Raw genomic sequence first — 24,098 nt, forward strand, 5'->3', positions numbered from 1 at the left:
TGAAGACAAGTGTTTCTGACTGGAGAACAGAAAACTGAGGCGAGCTCCAGGATCACTGAGACAAGGAGGCTGGATGGAAAGGTTTCTGTCGGCTGGCCCAGAATTCAATGGGCCTCAAGGTGCATTAAGACCACATTGCAGGAAGAAAGAGCAATGATTCTCGCTTCCACAGACACTTAAACACAACCTAGTTGTCATGGAGGGATTTTAGGCAAGATATGAAAAGCTAGATAATGGTGAAAGCTTAGAGAGAAGAGAATGAATACCCGAGGAGTGTGGCTGTGGGGCAAGGTTTGGAGGAGATGCACTCTGCCTGCTGTGTGACTCATCAGAGTTGACATAGAGGTGAGGGTGGCAGGTGAGTTTCAAGGCCTCTTCAGGGCATTACTAATGCCTCATTTCTCCCAGCAAATCATCTGAATTGCTCACCATCCTCCGCTAGACATGTCAGGACGGGGCTTTGTGATCTCAAAGCTCACCCAGGGCAACCATTGGCTGGGGGAGAGATTTGCTGACCTCATAAAGCATGAGGGTGAGGCTCCATGGGGACGGGTATATATAGGGGTGCTCAGGGGCTCTGAGCAGACCCCTGTGAGTCCTCCAAATGACTGAGGTGACTGGGAAGCCACAAGGCTCCAGAGTAGTTATGGAACACCCACCTCCTGTTACCCAGGAGAAGATGAAGACCTCCTATCAATTGAGGTCCAGAAAAAAATGTCAAGGTGAACTGAACCCAGCCAAACTCCTCTTGCCCATCGACCCTACCCCAGAACACCCTCCCCTGTCCTTGCCTGGCACATAACCCTTCTCTACCCACACCCCTTCTCCTGAAGCCACATTCCCTCCTGTCTTCACACTCTTCCCTAAACCAGTGCCATCGTGCTCCCTCTCTTGTTTTCTCCAGGTGGCCAGGGTAACCGTGAGGGTGAATAATCCCATTCTGGCAAAGCTGCCCCGGAAATCTTCTCTGAAAACTCCCACCACAAAAAAACCTTAAGAAAATCAGATGGTCAAATCTCTGTAGCCAGAGTTCCAAGGTGAATGATCAGCTGAATCAGAAGGAACGAAAGGAGGTCCCAGAGACCATGGAGACCTCTGCCATTCCATCTAATCAGAACGAACTAGAGGAGAGCCCAGAGACCATGGAGAACCCTGTCATTCCAGCTGGACCAATGGACAGCCAGTGACTTTGATGCATGTCTAGACACCCAGAAATGCTTGAGGGTCTGGCCCCTGAGTACTGGCCAAAATGACAGATACTAAATATTATAGCAAGTACATACACTAATAATGAATATAAAATAAAATCAAGCTGATGTGAAATTATATATATCTATGAGTTCTCTGATATTGGGGGCAGAGAGGGCAGGGAAGGGATAAGTATGTGAGGAGAGCGGGAGATGGCTTCTGTGGAGTTGTAGATGGGACCAGAAGGTCCAGGTTGCTAGAAAGTAGGGGGAAGAACTGGTTCCAGACTGAGCTTCAAAGACACACTTCCAATGGGAGAAGAGGAAGAGGACTTGGAGTTGCTCTGTGTGAGTGTAGAGATTGACACTTAGCTGGGGAGCTGTGTCGTGTGTGGCGGGAGGGCAGTGCCATTTATTCAAAAGGCATACCAAGGAGCTGCCCATCAGAAGAATGGAATATTGACATTTGCAGCAACATGGAAGGTAGAATATTGAGTAAAATATCTCAGACAGAGATTGACAAATACTGTATGATATCACTTATAGTATGGAAACGCACCGCAAAGTTGAGAATATGATAATAATGGAGGTGCACAAATATAAAGAAGCATCTACTGGTTACCAGCGGGGAGGGGAAGAGGGTGGGGCAATACAGAGGTGGGGGAGTGGGAGGCACGCAGTGATAGTTAGGTGGAAGATGAGCTCAGGGATGCAATGTACAACGTGGGGAATAGAGCCAGGACTTTGTCCTAACTATAAATGGAAAGCAAGTTTAACAGTTTTATAATCAGAAAGAAAAGGAAAGACAGACGCGGGAGGAAGGACGGAAGAAAGAAAGGAAAGAAGGGCGTTTTTGGAGGTCAAAAAGTCAATACTGATTAGGCCCTTTTTATCAAAGGATTCTATTTTATTTTATTTATTTCAATTGGGCGCATTTACTTTACAATATTGTGCTGGTTTTTGCCATACATTGACATGAATCGGCCATAGGAGTACATGTATTCTTATCCTAATTCCCCCTCACATCTTCCTCCCAATCCAATCCCTCTGGGTCCGCCCAGTGAAACATTCCTGGGCACCCTGTCTTATGCATCGAACATGGACTGGCTATCCCTTTCACATATGATAATATACATGTTTCAATGCTATTCTCACTGATCATCCCACCCTCGCCGTCTCACACAGAGTCCAAAAGACTGTTCTGTAAATCTGTGTCTCTTTTGCTGTCTCCCATATAGGGTTGTCATCTCCATCTTCCTAAGTTCAATATATACACTTTAGTATAGTGTGTTGGTGTTTTTCTTTCTGAGTTACTTCGCTCTGTATAATAGGCTCCAGTTTCATCCATTTCATTAGAATGGATTCACATGTGTTCTTCTTAATGGCTGAGCAATATTCCACTGTGTCTATGTACCACAGCTTTCTTACCCATTTGTCTGCTGATGGACTTCTAGGTTGATTCCATGCCCTGGTTATTGTAAACAGTGCTGTGATGAACATTGGGGCACACGTGTCTTTTCCACTTCCGGGTGAATGAGGATTTGAATGAGGAGAAACCATGATGACTATTAGCCTGTTAGTGGTAAAACCTGCACATGAGTTTGGTTGAAGGAGTGGGGCCAAAGTTGGAGATGGTTGTTTCAAACCGGCTGATGGACATGTGTGGTGCTGTCCTGCTGGGGGACATCTCTTGTTGCTCTGTTCTCACCAGCAACGGAGGATTTTATTTCCTTCCTTTCATTTGCCTTGTTTCCCTTTCTCCCACTTTCCTCCCTACCTGAGTTTCATTTCTCAAGGGAATTTTAGTATGATTTGTCTTACCTTTGTTATATTTAATATGTTCTTAACGTGGTTTGGGGCTAGTTCCATACTCTTCCTGTGAACTGGCTGCTCATGTCTTTAAACACGTCTTCATAACTTTAAAGTCCAGTGGTACATCTTTCTTATTAAGTGTTGGCTCATGCCTCTTTGCTCTTTTTCTATCAGATTTTAAGATCTTCTAACAATTCTAAGAGGCATCTTTTGGGTTTTTTTACGGCATGCTTTTTCTACCACTTAATATATTCAGCAGTGTGATGGACCCTTGGTGAGTAAGCAACAAATGGACACCAGGATGTGAACACTTCACAGGAAAGCCAGGAAGACCCACTAAGCCAACAAACTGTCTCCAGGGGTGCACCTCAGGCTGGTTGACACTACGAGACAATTGGACAAACAAGGACTGAGTTGGAGCACACAATCCTTTCCCCTTTCCTCATGACCCAACCAGCTCAATGAGAGACCGTGAGGACTAGATGCACAGGACAGGATGACTCAGTATTTCTTCCAAGAAGCTGAAGTTGGTGACAGCTGCTCATGGAAATGAATTCCATCTTGGTTTTGGCTGTGAAGTAAGCTCCAAGGATCTTCCAGCAAGAAAACAAGTTGAGAAAATAGATTTCTCAGGGCACGTTTTCAGAAGACCTTGGCACACAAGGCTCACACAGCTCTGGGCAAGCTCCACCCCTTCCTGGGAATACTAAGCAGCAGCAGGAGGGCATTTCTTGCATGGGATGCCCCAGCACAACCTGAAACACGCATTTCTCTGCCCCTTCCCCATCACCCTGTTCAAACTCAAGCCCATGTAGTACTCCTAGTGAGGTGGCCTGAGTCCTAGACTTGAAAAGAGACAGCTCTATGTGGAGAAGGGCAAGTGTATTCACTGCATTCTCACAGCCTGAAGACAAGTTTTTCCGACTGGAGGCCAGAAAATGAAGGCGAGATCGGTGAACTCTGAGACAAGGAGGCTGGATGGAAAGATTTCTGTCAGCTGGCCCAGAATTCAATGGGCTTCAAGGTGCATTAAGAGCACATTGCAGGACGAACAAGCAATGATTCTCGCTTCCACAGACACTTAAACACATCATCATTGGCATGGAAGGACTTTAGGCAAGATATGAAAAGCTAGATAATGGTGAAAGCTGAGAGAGAACAGAATGAATGCCCGAGGATTGTGGCTGTTGGGAAAGGTTTGGAGGAGATGCATTCTACCTGCTGTGTAACTCATCAGAGTTGACATAGAGGTTAGGGTGGCAGCTGACTTTGGAGGCGTTTGAGGGCATTACTAATGCTTCATTTCCCCCTGGAAATCATCTGAATTGCTCCCCATCCTCCGCTAGACATGTCAGGATGGGGCTTTGTGATATCAAAGCACCCCCAGGGCCACCATTGGCTGGGGAAGAGACTTGCTGACCTCTTAAAGCATGAGGGTGAGGCTCCATGGGGACGGGTATATATAGGGGTGCTCAGGGGCTCTGAGCAGACCACTCTGAGTCCTCCAAATGACTGAGGTATTGGCAAGCCACAAGGCTCCAGAGTAGTTATTGAACAACCACCTCCTGTTACCCAGGAGAAGAAGAAGACCTCCTATCAAATGAGGCCCAGAAAAAAATGTCAAGGTGAACTGAACCCAGCCAAACTCCTCTTGCTTATTGACCCCAGCCCAGAAGACACCCTCCCCTGTCCTTGCCTGTCACATAACCCTTCTCTGCCCACACCCCTTCTCCTGAAGCCATCGTTCCCACCTGTCTTCACACTCTTCCCTAAACCAGTTCCATTCTTGTTCCCTGTCTTGTTTTCTGCAGGTGGCCATGGTAAACGTGACGGTGAATAATCTCATTCTGGCAAAGCTGCCCAAGAAAACTTCTGTGAAAACTCCCACAAAAAAGCTTAAGAAAATCAGATGCTCAAAGCTCTTTTGCCAGAGTTCCAAGGCCAATGAACAGCTGAATCTAAAGGAACCAGAGTAGGTCCCAGAGACCATGGAGACCACTGCCATTCCAGGTAATTAGAAGGAACCAGAGGAGGACCCAGAGACCATGGAGACCACTGCCATTCCAGGTAATCAAAATGAATCAGAGGAGATCCAGAGGACCATGGAGACCCCTGCATTGTCAGCTAATCAGAATGAATCAGAGGAACTCCCAGACATAATGGAGACCCCTGCCATTCCAGCTAATCAGAACGAACCAGAAGAGGTCCCAAAGACCATGGAGACCCCTGCAATTCCAGCTGGACCAGTGGACAGCTAGTGACTTAGGGGCATGGCTACTGACCTCAGAAATGCTCCGGGGTATCGCCACTGAGTACTGGCCAACAGTACAGATGCTGAATATTATAGCAACTCCATACATTAAAAAGGAAAGCAAAACACAATCAACCTGATGTGAATTTATATTTGTCTCAGAGTTCTCTGATAGTAGGGGCCAGAGAGGGCAGGGAGGGGATAAGTGTGTGAGGAGGGAGGGAGATGGCTTCTGTGGAGTTGGAGATGGGACCAGAAGGTCCAGGTTGCCAGAAAGTAGGGGGAAGAACTGGTTCCAGACTGAGCTTGAAAGACACATTTCCCATGGGAAAAGAGGAAGAGGACTTCGTGTTTCTCTGTGCGAGAGCAGAGATGGACACTTAGCTGGGGACCTGTGTCCTGTGTGTGGGGGCAGTGCCATTTGTTCAAAAGGCATACCAAGGAGCTGCCCCATCAAAAGAATGGAATATTGACATTTGCAGCAACATGGAAGGTAGAATATTGAGTAAAATAACTCAGACAGTGATTGACAAACACTGTATGATATCACTTATAGAATGTAAACATACCGCAAAGTAGAGATTATGATAATAATGGAGGTACACAAATATAGAGAAGCATCTACTGGTTGCCAATGGATAGGGGAAGCATCGGGGCAATACAAAGGAGGGGGAGTGGGAGGCACGCAGTGATAGTTAGGTGGAATATGAGATCAGGGTTGCAATGTACAACATGGGGGATAGTGCCAGGACTTTGTCATAACTATAAATGGAAAGCAAGTTTAACAGTTGTATAATGAGAAAGAAAAGGAAAGAAAGACAGGGGAGGAAGGAGGGAAGAAAGGAAGGAAAAGAATGGCGTTTTTGGAGGTCAAAAAGTCAATACTGATTAGGCCCTTTTTATCAAAAGATTCTATTTTACTTTATTTTATTTATTTCAATTGGTGGGTATTTACTTTACAATATTGTGGTGGTTTTTGCCATACATGACATGAATCAGCCATTGGAGTACCTATATTCCACATCCTAATTCCCCCTCACATCTTCCTCCAAATCCAATTCCTCTGGGTCAGCTCAGTGAAAGAGTCCTGGGCCCCCTGTGCATCGAACATGGACTGGCTATCCCTTTCACATATGATAATATACATGTTTTAATGCTATTCTCTCAGATCATCCCACCCTCGCCGTCTCACACAGAGTCCAAAAGACTGTTCTGTAAATCTGTGTCTCTTTTGCTGTCTCCCATATAGGGTTATCATCTCCATCTTCCTAATTTCAATATATATACCTTAGTATAGTGTATTGGTGTTTTTCTTTCTGACTTACTTCGCTCTGTATAATAGGCTCCAGTTTCATCCACCTCATTAGAATGGATTCACATGTGTTCTTTTTAATGGCTGAGCAATATTCCATTGTGTCTATGTACCACAGCTTTCTTACCCATTTGTCAGCTGATGGACATCTAGGTTGCTTCCATGCCCTGGTTATTGTAAACAGTGCTGTGATGAACATTGGGGCACATGTGTCTCTTTCACTTCTGCGTGAGTCAGGATTTGAATGACGAGTAACCATGATGACTATTAACCTGTTAGTGATAAACCCTGCACATGAGTTTGGTTGAAGGAGTGGGACCAAAGTTGGAGATGGTTGTTTCAAAACTGGCTGAGAGTTCTCAGATGGACATGTGTGGTGCTTTCCTGCTGGGGGGCATCTCTGGTTGCTCTGTTCTCACCAGCAACGGAGGATTTTCTTTCCTTCCTTTCATTTCCCTTGTTTCCCTTTCTCCCTCTTTCCTCCCTACCTGCCTTTCTTTCACAAACATTCAATGTGCTGTGCTGTGCTGTGCTTCCTTGTTCAGCCATATCCAACTCTTTGTGACCCCATGGACTGTAGCCTGCCAGGCTCCTCTGTCCATGGGGATTCTCCAGGCAAGCACACCAGAGCAGGCTGCCATTCCCCCCGCCAGGGGATCTTCCCAAACCAGGGATTGAATCCTCGTCTCCCATATTGGAGGTGGGTTTTTCTGTTTTTTTGGGGTTTTTTTATTATTATCTGAGTCATCAGGAAACCCTTAAAATGGGCTTCATCTGACACTATGTTTTTCATATCTGTAAGATCAAATGGGGTCTATTTTAGGATTTACATGACTCTCCTTATTTTTAGAACACACAAAACACATTTATTCCAAGTATCCTAATGTCTCTGTCTGCAATTACTAAAATCTATGCCACTTCTGCCTGAGTTTCAGTTATCCAGGGAATTTTAGTATGGTTTTTCTTACTTTCGTTTGATTTAATATGTTCTTAATGTGGTTCAGGGTTAGTTCCATAGCCTTCCTGCGAATTTGCAACTCATGTCTTTAAACACGTCTTCATAAATTTAAAGGCCAGTGATACATCTTTCTTATAAAGTGTTGGCTCGTGCCTCTTGCTCATTTTTCTATCAGTTTTAGGATCTTCTAAAAATTCTAATAGGCATCTTTTGGGTTTGTTTAAGGCATGCTTTTTCTACCTCTTAAAATGTTCAGCAGTGTGATGGACCTTGGGTAAGTAAGCAACAAATGGACACCAGGATGTGAACCATTCACAGGAAACCCAGAAAGACCCGCTAAGCCAACAAACTGTCCCCAGGGGTGCACCTCAGGCTGGTTGACCCTACGGGTCATTTGGGAAAATAAGGACTGAGGTGGAGCACACAATCCATTCCCCTTTCCTCCAGAGCCAACCAGCTCAATGAGACACCATGCAAACTAGATGCACAGGACAGGATGACACAGTGTTTCGTCCAAGAAGCTGGAAGCTTGTGGCAGCTGCTCATGGAAATGAATTCCACCTTGGTTTTGGCTGTGAGTTAAGCTCACAGTGAGGAGCTTCCAGCAAGTAAACAAGATGAGAAAAGGGATTTGTGAGGGCACGTGTTAAGAAGGCCTTTGCACACAAGGCTCACACAGCTCTGGGCAAGCTCCACCCCTTGCTGGTAATACTAATCAAGCGCAGGTGGGCATTTCCTACATGGTATCCCCCAGCAAAACCTGAAACATGCATTTCTCTGCCCCTTCCCCATCACCCTGTTCAAACTCAAGCCTATGTAGTACTCCTAGTGAGGTGACCCTTAGTCCTAGACTTGAAACGAGACAGCTCTGTGTGGAGCAAGGGCAAGTGTATTCACTGCATTCTCACAGCCTGAAGACAAGGGTTTCCTACTAGAGACCAGAAAATGGAGGCAAGCTCCGCGAACACTGAGACAAGGATTCTGGATGGAAAGGTTTCTGTCGGATGGCCCAGAATGCAATGGACTTCAAAGTGCATTAAGACCACATTGCAGGACGAACGAGCAATGATTCTTACTTCCACAGCCTGTTAAACACAACCTAGTTGTCATGGAGGGACTTTAGGCAAGATATGAAAAGCTAGATAATGGTGAAAGCTCAGAGAGAACAGAATGAATGTCTGAGGAGTGTGGCTGTGTGGAAAGGTTTGGAGGAGATGCACTCTGCCTGCTGTGTGACCCATCAGAGTTGACATAGAGTTGAGGGTGGAAGGTGAGTTTGGAGGCATCTTTAGGGCATTACTAATGCCTCATTTCTCCAAGATAATCAACTGAATTGCTCCCTATCCTCCACTAGACATGTCATGATGGAACTTTGTGAATTCGAAGCTCACCCAAGGCCACCATTGGCTGGGGAAGAGACTTGCTGACCTCATAAAGCATGAGGGTGAGTCTCCATGGTGACCGGTATATATAGGGGTGCTCAGGGGCTCTGAGCAGACCACTGTGAGTCCTCCAAATGACTGAGGTGACTGGGACGCCACAAGGCTCCAGAGTAGTTATGGAACACCCACCGCCTGTTACCCAGGAGAAGTTGAAGACCTCCTATCAATTGAATTCCAAAAAATATGTCAAGGTGAACTGAACCCAGCCAAACTCCGACCAGCTCTGGCGGAGACTGGGGCTGGGGACGCAGATGACAAAAGGCGTACGCACCCGACTGGCACGGGTGGAAACCGAGTTTGGGACCATGGAAGGGAGTAGGCGTGCCGTGCCGCACCTGGGGAAAGTGTGCCTGTGAAGCTCCTGGCTGCCTGGACAGCTCTGACAAGGAAGGCACAAGAGTGGACGCAGCCTTTTGTTCCGCACTTTTGTGGAACTCCCGAGGGCTGGAGCTGCGTGCAGTGTACGATGTGCTCCATATAGAGCAGCCGGACTCCTGAGTAGCGCAGACCGAGAAAGCAGCGTCAGCCCCTCCCGGCAGCGCCAGCCCGTCCCCGCAGCGCCAGCCCCTCCCCGCAGAGCAACGGAACTAGCTACCTCAATAAGAGTCCACCTCTGCCCGCCTGTGTCAGGGCGGAAATGAGGCTCTGAAGAAACCGGCAAACAGAAGCCAAATAAACAAAGGGAACCGCTTCAGAAGAAAGCGGTGCAACAGATTAAACTCCCTGTAGATAACACCGATTACACCAGAAGAGGCCTGTAGATATCAAGAAGTGTAAGCTGGAACGAGGAGATATCTGAAACTGAGCCGAACCGACACTGCCCACAACAGTTCCAGAGAAACTCCTAGATATATTTCTACTTTAAAAAAAAAGAAAAAAATATTTTTTTTATTTTTTCTTTTTTATTTTTTCTCTTTTATCTTCCTTTAAAATTCCCTATTACTCCCCCATTGCTCCTTAGCTTTCATTTTCATAGATTTTTATGATTTTTTTAATTAGGGAAAATTCTTTTTTTTTTCTTTTTTTCTCCTTTTTCTCTTCTATTTTCTATTTTTCTTATTCTCTTATTTCTTTTAAAGTCCTCTAGGACTCCTCTACTACTCCTTAATTTTCATTTTCTTTTTTTTTTTTTTTTAATTTCATTTTCAATTAATAAATTACCAAAAAAAAAAAAAAATAGTAGAGAAGCCTATTTTTTAAACTGGAATTCATATTATTTTAAAAATTTTTTGTGTGTGTTTTTGTTTTTGGTTTTTTAATAAGTATTTTTAAGAGTCTAATCTGTACTCTAAGATTTTTATTTTGTTTTTTCAATATATGAATATAAATTGTGAACATTAAGAATCCAATTTCAGTTCCATTTTTATTCGGAGTGTGTTGATTTTTTCTCCAATTGAGTCTCTGTTTTTAGCTCGGATTTTACTATTTCCTCCTTTCCCCGTGCTCACTTCCTGCTCCCCACCCCACAAGCTGTAGCCCCAGCCCTGCACTCACCGAGTGGTCTCAGCCACATTGCCCTGGTGCATGAACTGCTTGGAGAACAGCAGACACTTCTGAAAATGGGGGTTCAGAGTGACTCCGTGGTCCAGGATAGGACCCAGCTAAGCTGGCCTTCAAGGCCTGACTTCTGAAAGCGCCAACCTTCTGTAGCCTCACCCCTCTCCTTCTCCAACATAATAACCCAAGGTCACTGTTTCCAAGTCCCACTGAACTAAGTGTTTGCTGTTTCCTCTACTGGGGATAGCCATTCCCCCAGATTCCCTTAGCAAATTCCTTTTCTTCCTCATCACTTTAGCAACCAGACTTGTAGGCAGCCATTCAGGTAGACACACCATCAGATAGACATACATACACTCCTCAAACACTTCTTTCTCCCATCTTCAAGGTAATTCCCCCTGCACTCTGTTGTTTGAACTTCATAGCCCTGCAAGAGGGGTATTAATCATCCTATATTACAGATAAGGAAAATGTGGTTTAGAGAAAAGAAATTCCTTACCCAAGATCTCATAGCCAGTAAGCTGAAGAGCTAGAATCTGAACCCTATCTTGCCTTTCGCCAAGGGGAGGCTATGGACACTGGAAGGGGAGGACTGGCCTCATGTTGCTCCAGAAGCATTTTCTGTAGCTGGGCATACACCTCCTCAGCCTTCTGAGAGAGTCGCAGGTCCTCATGGTGGATCAGGATGAAGTCACCCTCCTCATCCGTTAAGGGCGAAGGTACCTGTCCAGGTCACAAGGCCCCTCAGGGGCCCTCAAGAGTCAAATTATTCCTCTACTGAGCCAAACAGACCAGAAATCTACGCTAAATGTTTCTCCAGCTTCCAGTAACCTCAATGATGGGAACTCACTGCCTGCCATCCTGTCCCAGTGCAATGCTCTGTCACTGGCCTTGCCTGGCCTGGTCACCTCTCACCACAGGCAGGCCCCTGGGCTCTCTTGGGGTCATGGGACAGGGAGACACACAAGCAAAAGAGTTCTCAGCTTTCACTGCATCCTATTCAAGTCCCACCTCCTCCAAGCAACCTTGTTCACGGTCCTGCTCATCAGGACTGCCACCCACCTCTCTGCCGGAGAAGTCCTGCTGCTTAACCACGCAACACTCACCTTGGAGAGGTCCACGGGGCGGCCAGCTCGCACCTGGGTGATCTGAGCCTCGAGGGATTTGGCCACCCGCAGATGGGCTTTGGCCTGCTCCAGGTCCCGGCCACGCTTGGCCTGCAGGGCTGCCCGCTGGTACTGCAGTTTCCGTGCCTCCAGCAGGGTCAGCTGCTCTCGTGCTGGAGGGGGGGACACAGGTGAAGCCATGCCACCTCTCACCACAGCCTCCCCTCCATCCCTCTTCTCTGCAGCTCACCAGATGGACTCAGCACCTCCTTAGAACTCGAGGCCTTGGGCTCAGGCAGGGGCCGCGATGAAGGGATGACAGGCTGTGCTGGCTTCTTGGCCGCTGGGGCCTGGGCTGGGGGTTCATCCTGCAGGCGCCCAGGAGGCTGTCACAGGGGTTCTGTCTCCCACCCTGGCCTGGACTCTCTTCATAACACTGTACTCTCACTGTGTGACCTGAGAGGAATGGCTTTCCCTCATGGACCCTAGAGAATCTCAGAACCAAAAGTCTCAAAAGTTCTCTGCGCTAACCTCCCAACGTGAGAGAGTAGGGGGAAGGGGATCGAACTGGGCTCTGAAGTCAGAAAGACCCTGGTCTGAATCCAGCTCTGTTAATTCCTAGCTGGGTGCCCTAGCCCAAGTTTTTTTCTCTATAAAATAAAAGCAAAAATATCTACCTTGCTGAGCTTGTTAATATGGACACCAATGGCTGGCTTTACCCCTTATCAGCTATTTCCCCCCACCAGTCCCTGGAGTCTTGGGCCCTCAGCCAAACCTTGTCCTCATCCTCCTCTTCCTCTACTGGGGCTGTATCCTCTGAGGAGGCCAGTTTCTGGGCAGTTGCTAAAGTAGCTGTCATCATTTCCTCCTCAGTAGCCACGGTGGGCTCCAGGCCAGGTATAGGGGGGAATCCTGCAGGAGAGAGACACTGGGAGAGGGTTCAGGGAGCCTTGAGGATGCATCAGGCTGCTGTGGGTCCTGTTGGGGTCTTCTTGTGCATGGCTGGGATGGGTGAGGCTGATGTGTGAGAAATCATTTCTCCCTCCCCTCCATCCTGCTCAGAGACCTCATGAGCCCCCAGGCCAAACCCCACTCACCTGGAGGAACAGGCAACTCGGCAAAGTCAACCTTCCATCCTGCCTGGTGGGCCCGAATGGCATCTTGATATTGCTGCAAGAGGAGGGGGAGGGACCTATGGTGGGCAGTGGTCATAGGCTCCACTTAGGCAGAAGCAGAAAGAGGAAGATGAAGACAGCAGCCCCAGGAGGAAGGAGAGCCCCTGAGACAGCAAGAGCTCCAGAGACACAGACAAGATGAAGACTCAAAGACCAGGGAGCAGACGGACAGAGCTGGTCCAGGAGGGAGGCTGTACCCCACCTTGGCAATGTGCTCGTGCATCCGGGCCTTGCGCTCATCCCCACTGCCCCGAGCGTGGGTGCCTGCCTCGCGGTACTTGTTGAGCCTCTGCTGCAGGGCATCCAGCACTGTCTGTGGCTCAGCGGGGGCCACTTGAAAGGAGAAAGGAGACAGCATCAGCTCTGCCTGCCTCCCCGCAGGTCCCCACTCCACAGTGTCCCCAGTCCTACCCGGGGCTGCTGGGATGTCAGAGGCCATCACTGGGTGCATTTACTCCACTGCCGGGGATGTATCTGAGGGTGCTGTGGGGGCCTGGGAAGCCTGTGGAAGGGGCTTCAGGTCTGGGGAATCCAGAGCAGAGGTATAGGTATGGGTAGGGGTGCTTGGCCAGCCCTGGCCCTAGCCTGAGCAGGCTCCCCCCACCACCCCGATACTGACCCTCTGGTGCCGGGGGCATGGCACTCAGGTCCACAGGCTGCCCCTTCTCCAGGGCCTCCAGGACAGCACCAAATCTCTGCAGTAGGAACAAGGCGGGAACATAAGCCAGGGAACCCCAAGGATCTGGGCTGAAAACCCCCCGCAGACCAGTCTCACTGAAGCTTGGCCAGGTCACTGCTCACATCTGTGAAATGAGGGGCTGGACACAGGGCCTCTGAAGCAGATGCCATACCTTCCCAACCCTCATGAGCTCTCGGGCGCGGTCTAGGTCTCCAGCCCGCTTGGCATTCAGAGCAGCCACTTTGTACTCTCTCTGTCGGGCCAACAGCAGGGCCCGTGGGTCTGGGTCTGAGTCGGGTGGGGCAGAAATACCAGGGCTGCCCAAGAGGCTTGTCTCAGGCTGGGAGGGGTTGCCTATGGAGAAACAAGAGAAAGTATCAAGGTCAAAGAAGGTTTCCAGTGCCTCCAGGTCTGGCTAGCCTGAGAACATCTTAGGGAAGTTGTGACTGACACAGCCACATGTCACTGACACGGTCACTGACGTGGCCACGGACAATGGCAGGATGGGGAGGCAGGCCCCAGGCCCTGACCTTGGGAACTAGGACGGGATCTGACTGTCTCCAGATACCTGGCTCCACAGAGGGGGCAGCTGGAGGTTCTGCTTCAGGGCTCCTATCAGTTGCTTCCTGGGGGACCAAGGGCCTCCTGCCCAAGGCCACTGGAGGCGGGATCTCATCCTCACTGATCTTCCTGCCTTTCTTCATAGCAGCCAACTGGGACTCCAGTGTCTGAGAGGGAAAAGAACCAGAAACCTAGCTAGCCACCACGGACTGCAGCCTGCCCAAAGACAGGTCAGGGGTCCTTCACCTCCACATTCTGGTGGGGAGGCTTCCCCTCTGCTGGACCAAGCTCCTCTGGTGCTTCACCCTCTGCCTTCACTGCCCTCAGCCTCACTCCTCCCAGCCCTGGTGCCCAGCCAAGCCCAACGCACCTTCAGGCCGCGCTCACAGCGCCTGGCTTTGGCCGCTTCGCCTGCCTCCTTAGCACTGGCTGCAGCCTCCCGGTAGTTGCAGATCCGATCCTCTAGCAGGGCCTGCAGCCCTGGGGGCCCTCCAGCCTGTGGATACTTCAGTTCAGGGCCTGGCCACTCCAGGGCTACCTAGGCCCCTGCCACTCCCTCCTTGCAAGGAAGCTGCCCCAGAACACGAAGCTCCTGTATTCAAGGAGAAGGAGGGTCTAAAAGCCTCAAGGTGGGAGACAAGGACTCAATGGAGAGGTCAGAGGCCATGTCAGAGGCAAACACAGAGGCCCAGACAATCTGTGGAGGCCGGGAAATGGCTGTAGGGGGCGGTATGGGAGAACAGAGAGGCCTTTGAGGCCGGCAGCCAACAAGGAGTTTCTCGTGCTCAGTCTCAGCTTGGGCAGCTGCTGGAGGAGGGCCCTGGAAAGGGTCATTACTGCAGCATTCCCAGACAAGCTGTGCTCCACGAGTGTCCTACACGGGCACGCAGGCACGAAGGACACAGCCAAAGGCACACTGGAGACTCCAGAACCTACCTGAGCTGCTGGGACTGGGGCTGTCAAGAGAGCTGCCTGCACCGGAGGTTCAATGTTTTCCTGTTCCTTCTCCTCCTCAGGGCCACCCAGGATGGCTGTCTCATCACCATCCAGGGCCCCAGCCTCCTCATCTGTACCCAGGACCTCCTGCAGCTCTGTCTGGGGAGACACAGGTCCCAAGAGTTTGGAGCCTCATGATCATACCCACGACAGGACCTGAGAATAAAGGACACTCTCCTCCAGCCATATTTCCCAGCGTCACTCACTGTGCCTGAAAAGTCCCCTTTACCAGAACATTCCTACACCCTTCCAATCTGATCAGGGACAGCCCCCAAAACAGTGAAGCCTCCGTATCTGAGAATCCCCAAGTACAGAGCTCAGATGTCAGGAGACGTCTCACACCATACAGACAGGACAAGGGCCCAGGAAAGGACATCAGCACACAGAGGGACAAACCCAGGCCTCCTCCACAGCTTGACCACAGAGCCCCCGCCACCAGCCTGGCAGACGCACCAGCAAGTCTGCATCCTCCTCCAGCCCTTCCTCCTCTTCCTCCACATCCCGCATGCAGTCCGCCGCCAACTTTTCAATGTGGGCCATAGGCAGAGGGGCTGGGAGAAGGGGGTCACAGAGGGTCAGAGCAACACGGAAAATGTTTCCAAGGAGTAGAGGATGGTCTTCAATCCACTGCACTGGCAGATACACCCAGGCAGCTTCCTTCCACAGTCAGAGTCCCACCTCTGCAGGGACACTTTTCTAGGCCCTCCAACAAGCATCAGGCTACTGCCTTCTCAGCCCGTTTACTGTGGCAGTTATTCACAGACATTGCCATCCGTTCCCCCTAACCACACCTTTCATAAATAAAGATTTTTAACTTGTGAGCTTCCCAATGATTCCACAAAATAGGTAATACTGGGAATTCCCTGGCAGTCCAGTGCTTAGAACTCTGTACTTTCACGTCTGAGGAACCAGCCAGGGAACTAAGATCAGATAAGCCACGCAGCACAGGTACCATTCCCCCTGCCCCAAAGGTAATATTATCCCCATTTTACATATGAGTAAACTGAGAACTTTATTAATTTACCTAACATGGCAATCTTGGTAAACAGCAGAGCCAAGATTCAAACCCAGGCTCATCAAACCCAAAGCAGGTTTGCACTGAGAAAGAAGTGATGGCCATGGTTCTCCCAGACCAGTCAGTCCCTTCAGGGTCCTCTCCTTGTCCTCAGCTCAGGGACATGTGGGATGGGAGATGGTTTTCTCTGAGGGTTCCTGGCTCTCTCTGACCTCACCCAACAGGCTTCAGGTCTCTGTCCTCTTCAGGCTGGGGAGGAAGATACCACTTATTCGTTCATTTGATACAATCTCTGTGCACTCATTGTGTGACCGATTCAGTCTGTGCTGAGTCCCTAGCCTATACCAGGCCCAGAGACTCAGACTGTCCAAAGGGAGAGGGTGCAACCCAGGAAGGAGTGAGCTCCCCCCACACAACACACAGTAAGTGAGCAGAGCAAGATGGCCTCTCGGTGGGGATGCTGCAGATGGGACATGAATACAGAGGGACCAGGTGATCTGGCTGGCTCCCCGCAGCTGTGAGGAAAGGCCCCTCCAACCACCTGCCTGAGCCCACCTGGCCCCCGCACCAAGTGTGGCAAACTCACCCTGCCCCTTGGGTGCCGGTTTCCTGCCTGTGGTCCCTGCTTCCCCAGTGAGAGCCAGCAACTCAGGCTCCAGGTCCCCCTCGTCTTCAGTCTCCTCCACCCCCAGCAGCATGTCCTCAGGGCTGAACTCCACAAAGAGCCCGAGCTGAGAGCAGAGAAGGTTTCTTAAGAACCATACAATGAGGAGAGGGTGGAGCCCAGACCCAGAGTCAATCCCCAGGAGCTAAGCGGCTCCCTGTGGGGCCTGATGTGCAGAAAGCGAAACTTAAGGCCTGAACATTACTCCTTGGGACACTTAACTCCCTGGTGACTCTACAAAGAACTCAGTAAGATCACACTGCCATTACTATTACTAACAATAACAGCACAAGCTGCCAAGCAGGGTCCCTGGCAGCCTATGTGACTATCTTAGTTTTCAAAATCCTAAGGTAGATCCTATTTCCTTTTTTTTTTTTTCCTATTTCCTTTTAAATTGTGGTAAAACACACGTAACATGAAAATTACCATCTTAACCATTTTTAAGTGTAGAGTTCAGTGGCATTAAATACATTCACACTGTTGCATAACTATTATCACCATCTTGCAAAACTGAAACTCTACACCTATTAAACAACTCCCCATTTCCCCTCCGCCCACCCCAAGGGTAACCACTGCTCTACTCTCTGTCTTTATGAGTTTGACTACACTACCTAAAGTGGGTCCTATTTTTATCTCCATGTTCAGATGAAACTGAGACAGCCCTGAGAGTGTGGCAGGGCTAGAATTTAAAATAAGGTCTTAAGGGACTTCCCCGGCAGTTCAATGATTAAGACTCCATGCTTCTACTTCAAGGGGAGTAGGTGTGATCTCTGGTCAGGAAACTATAATAAGATCTCACATGCCACAAGTTGCAGCCAAAAAATTTAAAAAAATAAATAAATGAGGTCTTGTGACTTGAGTCTATGCCCTTTATCCTACCACCTCCCTTACCTGCCTCTTTTAAGACAGTAACAATACGCTAAGAAGTCTCAAATTTGGGCCGAAAAGAAATAAAGGGAGAAAGTGAGCACGCAGATCCAATCAGAACACCCTAAATTTTGGTGGTTCCTGAACTCTCTGGATCGTTCACATGGAGGTGGCCATTGCAGGAGGAAGCCTGGGTTGAAAACAAGAGAGTTCAAGCCTTAGCTTCCACATGTGTGTGCCAGGGGCTGGTCCAGAGGGTCTCCATGGGTTCTGCCAGCTCCAGGAGGCATGGCTCAAAGTCGCTAGACTTAACAAGGAAACCACACAGGTGACCCAGTTTGCCTAAGTTGTCAGAGACCCTTACCCTCAGACTGACTCAGAAGTGAAGGTGAAGAAGGCTATATCCATACCTGCTTGGCAGCTGCCACACCCTGGCCACTGGCCGGAGGGCCCTTCCGAGGTCTTGGCCCTGGCATCTTGACAGCCTGGATACCTGTCTAGTGGGGAGTGGAAGAAACTCAGATGAGAGCAGCTTACAAGCCCCGCCCCCAACAGGTGTGGTTAGTAAACTCCCAACTCAGAGAAAGAAGGCAATGCTTAATATGCTTAACATCCAAGGCTGAAATACCTAAGCTGGAAGTAGAGCACTGAAGCAAGCAACACAGAAGATGGAAGGGAGGGGACCACCTATTAATACCATTAAGGGGGGAGAGTGGACACAATAAAAAAGTCACTGAACTGACTTAACCTGGATTAAACCCAAGAGGTTGAGTGGTGAGTGGCCTAAGAAGGCAGATCAGGGAAGTTAACTCCAGGTTCAGGGAGGGTGTAAGGCTTGGCAGGATTCAGAAAGGCTCTAAAACAGTGCTGTTAAGCATGGCTGCGCTATGTGGCTACTGACGTTTAAATTTAATCCAGTTTAAGCTTCTGTCCTTCAGTTAGTGGCTACCATGGGCCAGCACAAATAATGAACATTTTCATCACTGCAGCGAGTTCTATTGGACAGTTCTGCTCTAGAGAAATCTGACTCGGTATTCTGATTCTCTCGGAGATCTCACAACCATTTCCTGGACCTACTATGTATCAGACCTTGTGCTAGGCACCAGAGGGCAGGAGTGGATGTGACATGCCCTCAGCTCTCAAAGAACAGTCACAAGGTGGGGAGCCCCTCACCACTGGACAAAACCCAAACAGGGATGTGCCAGGCGCCACGGCTGCCCAGGGCCGGCCCTTATCCAGCAGAGAGAGAAAAGGCTTCTTGGAGAAGGTGATGCCTGTGCTGAGTCACGAACATGTTGAGGGGGAGGGAGGGGAATAGGATTCCAAACATAGGGAACAACCTGATAATGGTTCTGAGGTGACAACAGCTTGACTTGCACAGGGCAACTAAGCTGGGATTAGTGCGGCATACAGTGTGAGACAAGCGAAACTGAAAATGTTAGCAAGGGGCAAATGAGGAAAACTCTGAAGCCTAAAGTAGTTTGGGCACGGTTCTGAAGGCAAAGGACGTGAGGGGATGAGGTCGGCGATTCAGAAACATGCCCCCTGTCTGCAGAAAGGACGGACGGAAGGAGGGAGAACACAGGCTGGACACCGAGCATCGTGAATCGGTCCCGGCGAAAAGGGGAGAGGCTGAGGGACCGTGCGGGCGGTGTTGAGGAGGGAGAGAAGTGGACCTAATCCAGAGTTAGGGGGTACAACCAGCAGGACTCCGAGATTAACTGGCTGTGCGCGCACGGGAGGAGGCGCTCAGAGTGACTGACTCCAAGGCGTCAGATTTCAGTGACTTGGGTGTACGGCAGGTGGTCAACTGAGCGGGGGACATGAAGTGAGTGGGTCGGCGAGACCCGCCAAGTCTGCGGCTCCGGGGGCGCCCGTCTGGGTGCTGGACCCAGACGCAGGCTCTGGAGAGAGGAGGACAGGGAGTGTGCAGGCGAGGCGAAGCCGGGGACCCCACTCCCGCGGCAGGACGCGCCGCCCTGCCCAGCCCTGCCCGGCCGCCTCCATCTCCCCCGCCGTCCCCTCCTCTTCCCTCGCCAGAGAGCGGGTTCGCGGCATACCTCGCGGCGGATCCGAAACCGACCCGGGCCTTCTCCCGCCCGGTGCCGCCCAGGCCTCCCGCGGCCCCCGGGCCGCCGAGGCAGCCGTGACAGGAAGCGCCCCCGCGGGAGACGCCTCGCGCTCTAACACGTGACTCCACGGCCGGTGCGGCGCGGATCACGCATGCGCAACGCGAAGCGGGCGTGGCGCTCCAACAGGTGACTCCAAGGGTGGAGTTTTCAGCGCGCAGGCGCCTTCGGGCAGGTAACGCGAACTTATCTGGGCGGGTCTTTGGGCCGTTCCAGGTTGTTCCGCATCTGGAGCAAATGCAGCAGCCTCGCTGTCGGTACTAGACTATTTACAGGTTTCCCGCCAACCTTCCTCCCTCACTCCCCTTCCCGAGGTTGCCTGGGTGCACGCTCACCTATCTAGCTTCAAGTCCTCGTCCCGCCCCTATCGGCGTGGAGGGGAACGTGGTGCGGCCGCCGCCCTATAGGAGTGATTTCTCTGCCTTACCATCTCTTTCAGTGTCTTTTATAATTTGAGTCTCTAGGGAAAGGGGCTCACAGATTCCTCTTAATCTTGCAGCATCTAAAGTTACCTTTTCTAATCAGAAGGCGGGTTTAATCCTTAAGATATGAGAGGCAGTACTCATTGCATCTCTTTATAAAGTCACTTCAGTTTAACACCAAGTTCTTCCTCTCCTACCCTGCAAGTGTAAGGGGGTAGTGTAAGGGGGGATCGGGGGAGAGAAGCTACCTCCTGGAACCTTGCGAATCGTTTCCTCCTGCCTGTCTCCTAAACTTCTGAATTATCTCCCAGTTTCCTTGGACAAAGAGCTTTTCCACCTCCTTTTTGGTGATTTCTCCGAGGAAGAGACTGTCTTTACTATTTTATATTTTTTAAAACTCAGCTTAAAAAAAAAAAAAAAACAAAACTCAGCTTTTCTTCTTGGCATACCGTTTGGCATGCAGGATCTTAGTTCCTTGATCAGGGATCCATCCAATACCGCCGCAGTGGAAGTGGAGTCTTAAGCACTGAACCATCAGGGAATTCCCCATCTTTATTGTTTTAAAAAGGGAATTTCAGGGAATCCCCTGGCGGCTCAGAGGTTAAGACTCCGGGCTCTCACTGAAGAGGGCCCAGGTTTGGTGCAGCAACCAAGATCCCACAAGCCACACGGGGTAGCCAAGAAAAAAAGTGTTAGAAGTAAATAAAGTGGAAATTTCACTCATTTCTTTTCATTAAATTTGAATGATAAATAGTTAAGACATTCAAAAATGTACAATATGTAACATTCGCTAGAATGCAAGCTACTTAAAGGCAGAAGTTTTTGTGCTTTAAGTTATCTAGGGCAGTGCATGGTACATAGTAGGCACTCAACGGTTTCTATTTCTTGTGTGAGTTAAATACATGGGCACTTACCTCAAGTTTGAGAAATATAGTTGAAGCCATCTGTCCACCTCTCATGTTGCAACCCTTTCCCAAAGAGATATCCACTCTCCTGATTTTGGTATTCCTGAGCATTACTATTGCTAGTAGACATATTGTACTATGTATGTGCACATCCTTAAACAGCCGGTAGTATTTTTTTGCTAGCTTTAACATTGTATCATTATCACTGTCTGCACATACTTTTCTTTAACTCCTTTTTATACTCAACCTTGGTTTTAAGCTTCATCCATTGATCTTACTTTTCATTTCTGTATGGTACCTCATAGTATGAAAATAATTCACTTTTCCAATGGCTTGCCATTACAGTGCTATGGATGTTCTTATACATTCCTTGTGTATATGTATGTGTTTCTCTAGGGTGTATTTCTAGCAGTGGAATTGCTGGCTAATAGGATTTTATAGACTAAAAATTACCAAATCATCTCCAATGCAGTTGTCTTAGTTTACACTTACATCAATGAGGCATTTGGGTTCTAATTGTTCTATATTACCATGGAAAGATTTTTTAATAGATATGAAAGTGTTTTGACTTGCAGGCGTCTTTTACTACATTTCTAATTTGTTGGCCATTCATGTTTCTTACTCTGTGGATGCCTTATTTACCCATTTTCCCTTTTTCTTATTGTAACATACTTTATTCTGATACCCTTAGTCCATTGCATGCAGTTTTAAATACATGCATGTGTATTAGTTGCAGATGTTATATTTCACTCTGTGCCTTATCATGATTCTCCTAAGAACAAGGACATTCTTCTACACAACCACAATAATTTGTCACACTCATAAAACTTGACATTTATATAATCCTATTACCTAATATGAATATAGTCCATAATAATGCTTATAACTGTATTAATGTCTTAAATCCATGACCCAAAGTCCTCACATCTATTTAGCTATTTAGCTCTTTTTATTAGGTAAATTTTGATTTACCTGATAATTTTTTTTTATTGGTAGGTTCACAGCAAACATTTCTGGCAGGACTATGACATGGATGATGTGTTTTCCTCAGCCCCTGACATCAGGTTTTTAGATGTCAGTTTGTTCAGTTGTTGGTTTATCAGAATTAACTTGTAAAGTTACAGAAAAAACCCTATCAAGATTTTAATCAGAATTTATTTAAATTAAGAGATTAATTATATCTCTTTATTATTAATAGATTTATTCCTAGGTTCCTTAAGTTTTTGTGCCATCTAAGTGATTTTTAAAGATTTTTTTATGATAGATGGTACCTTTTTAAAAACTCCATTTTCTACTATTTGTTGCTACGGATTATTTATTACTGATATTATTTCCAACAGTTCTTTTTTATACACTAAGTATGTTACACCCACATTGTTCAAAAGTTAAAAGAAACATAATGACATACAGTGAAAGACTTCCTCTAGCCCTGAAGGTAGCCATCTCAGAGGCAACCAATATAACTAATTCTTTACTCTCTTGGAACTATTTTTTTTTATAAACAGTATTTATTTATTTGGCTGTGATGGATCTTACATGTAGGATCTAGTTTCTCGACCAGGGATCAAATCCAGGCCCACAGAGTCCTAGCCACTGGACCACCACGGAAGTCCCCTGGAACTATTTTATATAGATACAGTAATTGCATTTATATACATACAGTAATTGTATTTATATACATGGTATTTTACCATTAAATAAATGGCAGGGCTACTAACAGAAATAAAAGCCAGAGAGAGGGCCTACTGTAGGAAGGACGGTGTGTGGTTTTATAATTTGATATTTATAATGACTGTAAAACTTCCCAAACACCCCGGAAAAAGTAAATGATTTAATGGAAAATCCCAAAATACATGACAGCCATTTCCATACTTTGCTACAATGATTCCATGTGCTTAGAAAAAGGAAATAGGGCTCCTTAAAAACAGATCACAGTCCTTCCTTGTGAAGCCCTTCACTCCTCTTTCAGAGCATACAGCACATCATCCTGGCTGACGTTGAGCCGCACCTGAAGGAGCACATCATTCCTGCTAGGCTCCACGAGGAGGAGACGGCAGGCACCCAGGCGAGAGCACACCACCATCGTCTCCGACATGGTGGGGTACGGGAGGCCCTCCATCCTGCACAGAGCCACATGTTGAACGTATACCTGAAACAAAAAGCAAACCTGAGGTCAGCTAGTCAGAAAGGTAGTCCTGGGTCTGTATCCAATCATTATTTCTTCTTTTGGGAAACTGAGACACTTCTTCCCCAGGATACTCAGGACCCCAGAAGGGAACCAAGGGGTGTCCCACTGCGATGAAAAGACAGGGACAGAATGTAGTATTGGCCTCAGGATCAGAAAATAGCAGGTCTGAACCCTGGTTCTACCAATTACCTAAATAAGCAAACTGGGCCAGTTATTTCACTTTTTAAGCTTCAGTTTTATCTATTAAATATAAGATATTCCTCACGAGTTAATAGATATGAAATGCCTAGTAACTGTCACAGCTGTACAAACAGTCCTCATCTCCAGGGGCTGATGGGTCCAATCGAGATTGTCACAATTCAAGTCAAATTTTGCTATATGGGCATTTTTCCTTGGCAGAAACAGTGAGCAGGTGCCAAGGTATGACCCTTGGAAAAGTCAAAAGTCCAGAGAGAATACAAGACACTGTGCAGAAGAGCTATCTCAGGCTTTAGAAAACCAGTAACAGGCAAAACATGATTAGCAACTAAATATTTAAAAATAGAACTTGGGACTTCCCTGGTAGTCCAGGGAAGAGTCCACCTGCCAATGCAGGGGACATGGGTTCGATCCCTGGTTCAGAAAGATTCCCCATGCCTCAGGGCAGCTAAGCCCACGCAGCACAACTACTGAGCCTGCAAACCCACAGCCTGTGCTCTGCCACAGAAGAAGCCACCACAGTGAGGAGCCCGAGCGCCACAACAAAGAGGAGCCCCTGCTCGCCACAGAGAAAACCCAAGAGTAGCAACCAAGACCCAGAGCAGCCAAACATAAATAAATGAAGAAAACCTGGAAGGAAATGTTTTCCTGACTTCTCTATTTATCTAAAACATACTCATACACACAGACATACAAACTGCTGGGTATTTACTCAAACATCTTTGATAATTCAT

The 24,098-nt window shown here is 48.2% G+C and overlaps 1 protein-coding gene and 1 pseudogene across 1 annotated transcript; one reads left to right on the plus strand and one right to left on the minus strand.

Moving 5' to 3' along the window:
* Positions 1 to 24,098, plus strand: part of LOC122434705 — a 275,692-nt pseudogene that overhangs the window by 179,891 nt on the left and 71,703 nt on the right.
* LOC122435032 (coiled-coil and C2 domain-containing protein 1B-like) lies at positions 10,453 to 19,739 on the minus strand. Its single transcript, XM_043458875.1, is given in 17 exon segments — positions 10,453 to 10,515; positions 11,057 to 11,182; positions 11,566 to 11,738; positions 11,816 to 11,933; positions 12,341 to 12,477; positions 12,663 to 12,735; positions 12,943 to 13,073; positions 13,152 to 13,262; positions 13,360 to 13,435; positions 13,592 to 13,773; positions 13,988 to 14,147; positions 14,351 to 14,476; positions 14,917 to 15,075; positions 15,430 to 15,527; positions 16,578 to 16,722; positions 17,933 to 18,019; positions 19,583 to 19,739. Coding segments are annotated over 16 exon segments (1,944 nt in total). The 5' UTR covers positions 17,999 to 18,019; positions 19,583 to 19,739.

This window comes from Cervus canadensis, chromosome X (assembly GCF_019320065.1).
Source record: "Cervus canadensis isolate Bull #8, Minnesota chromosome X, ASM1932006v1, whole genome shotgun sequence".
NCBI classification, from domain to species: Eukaryota; Metazoa; Chordata; class Mammalia; order Artiodactyla; family Cervidae; genus Cervus; species Cervus canadensis.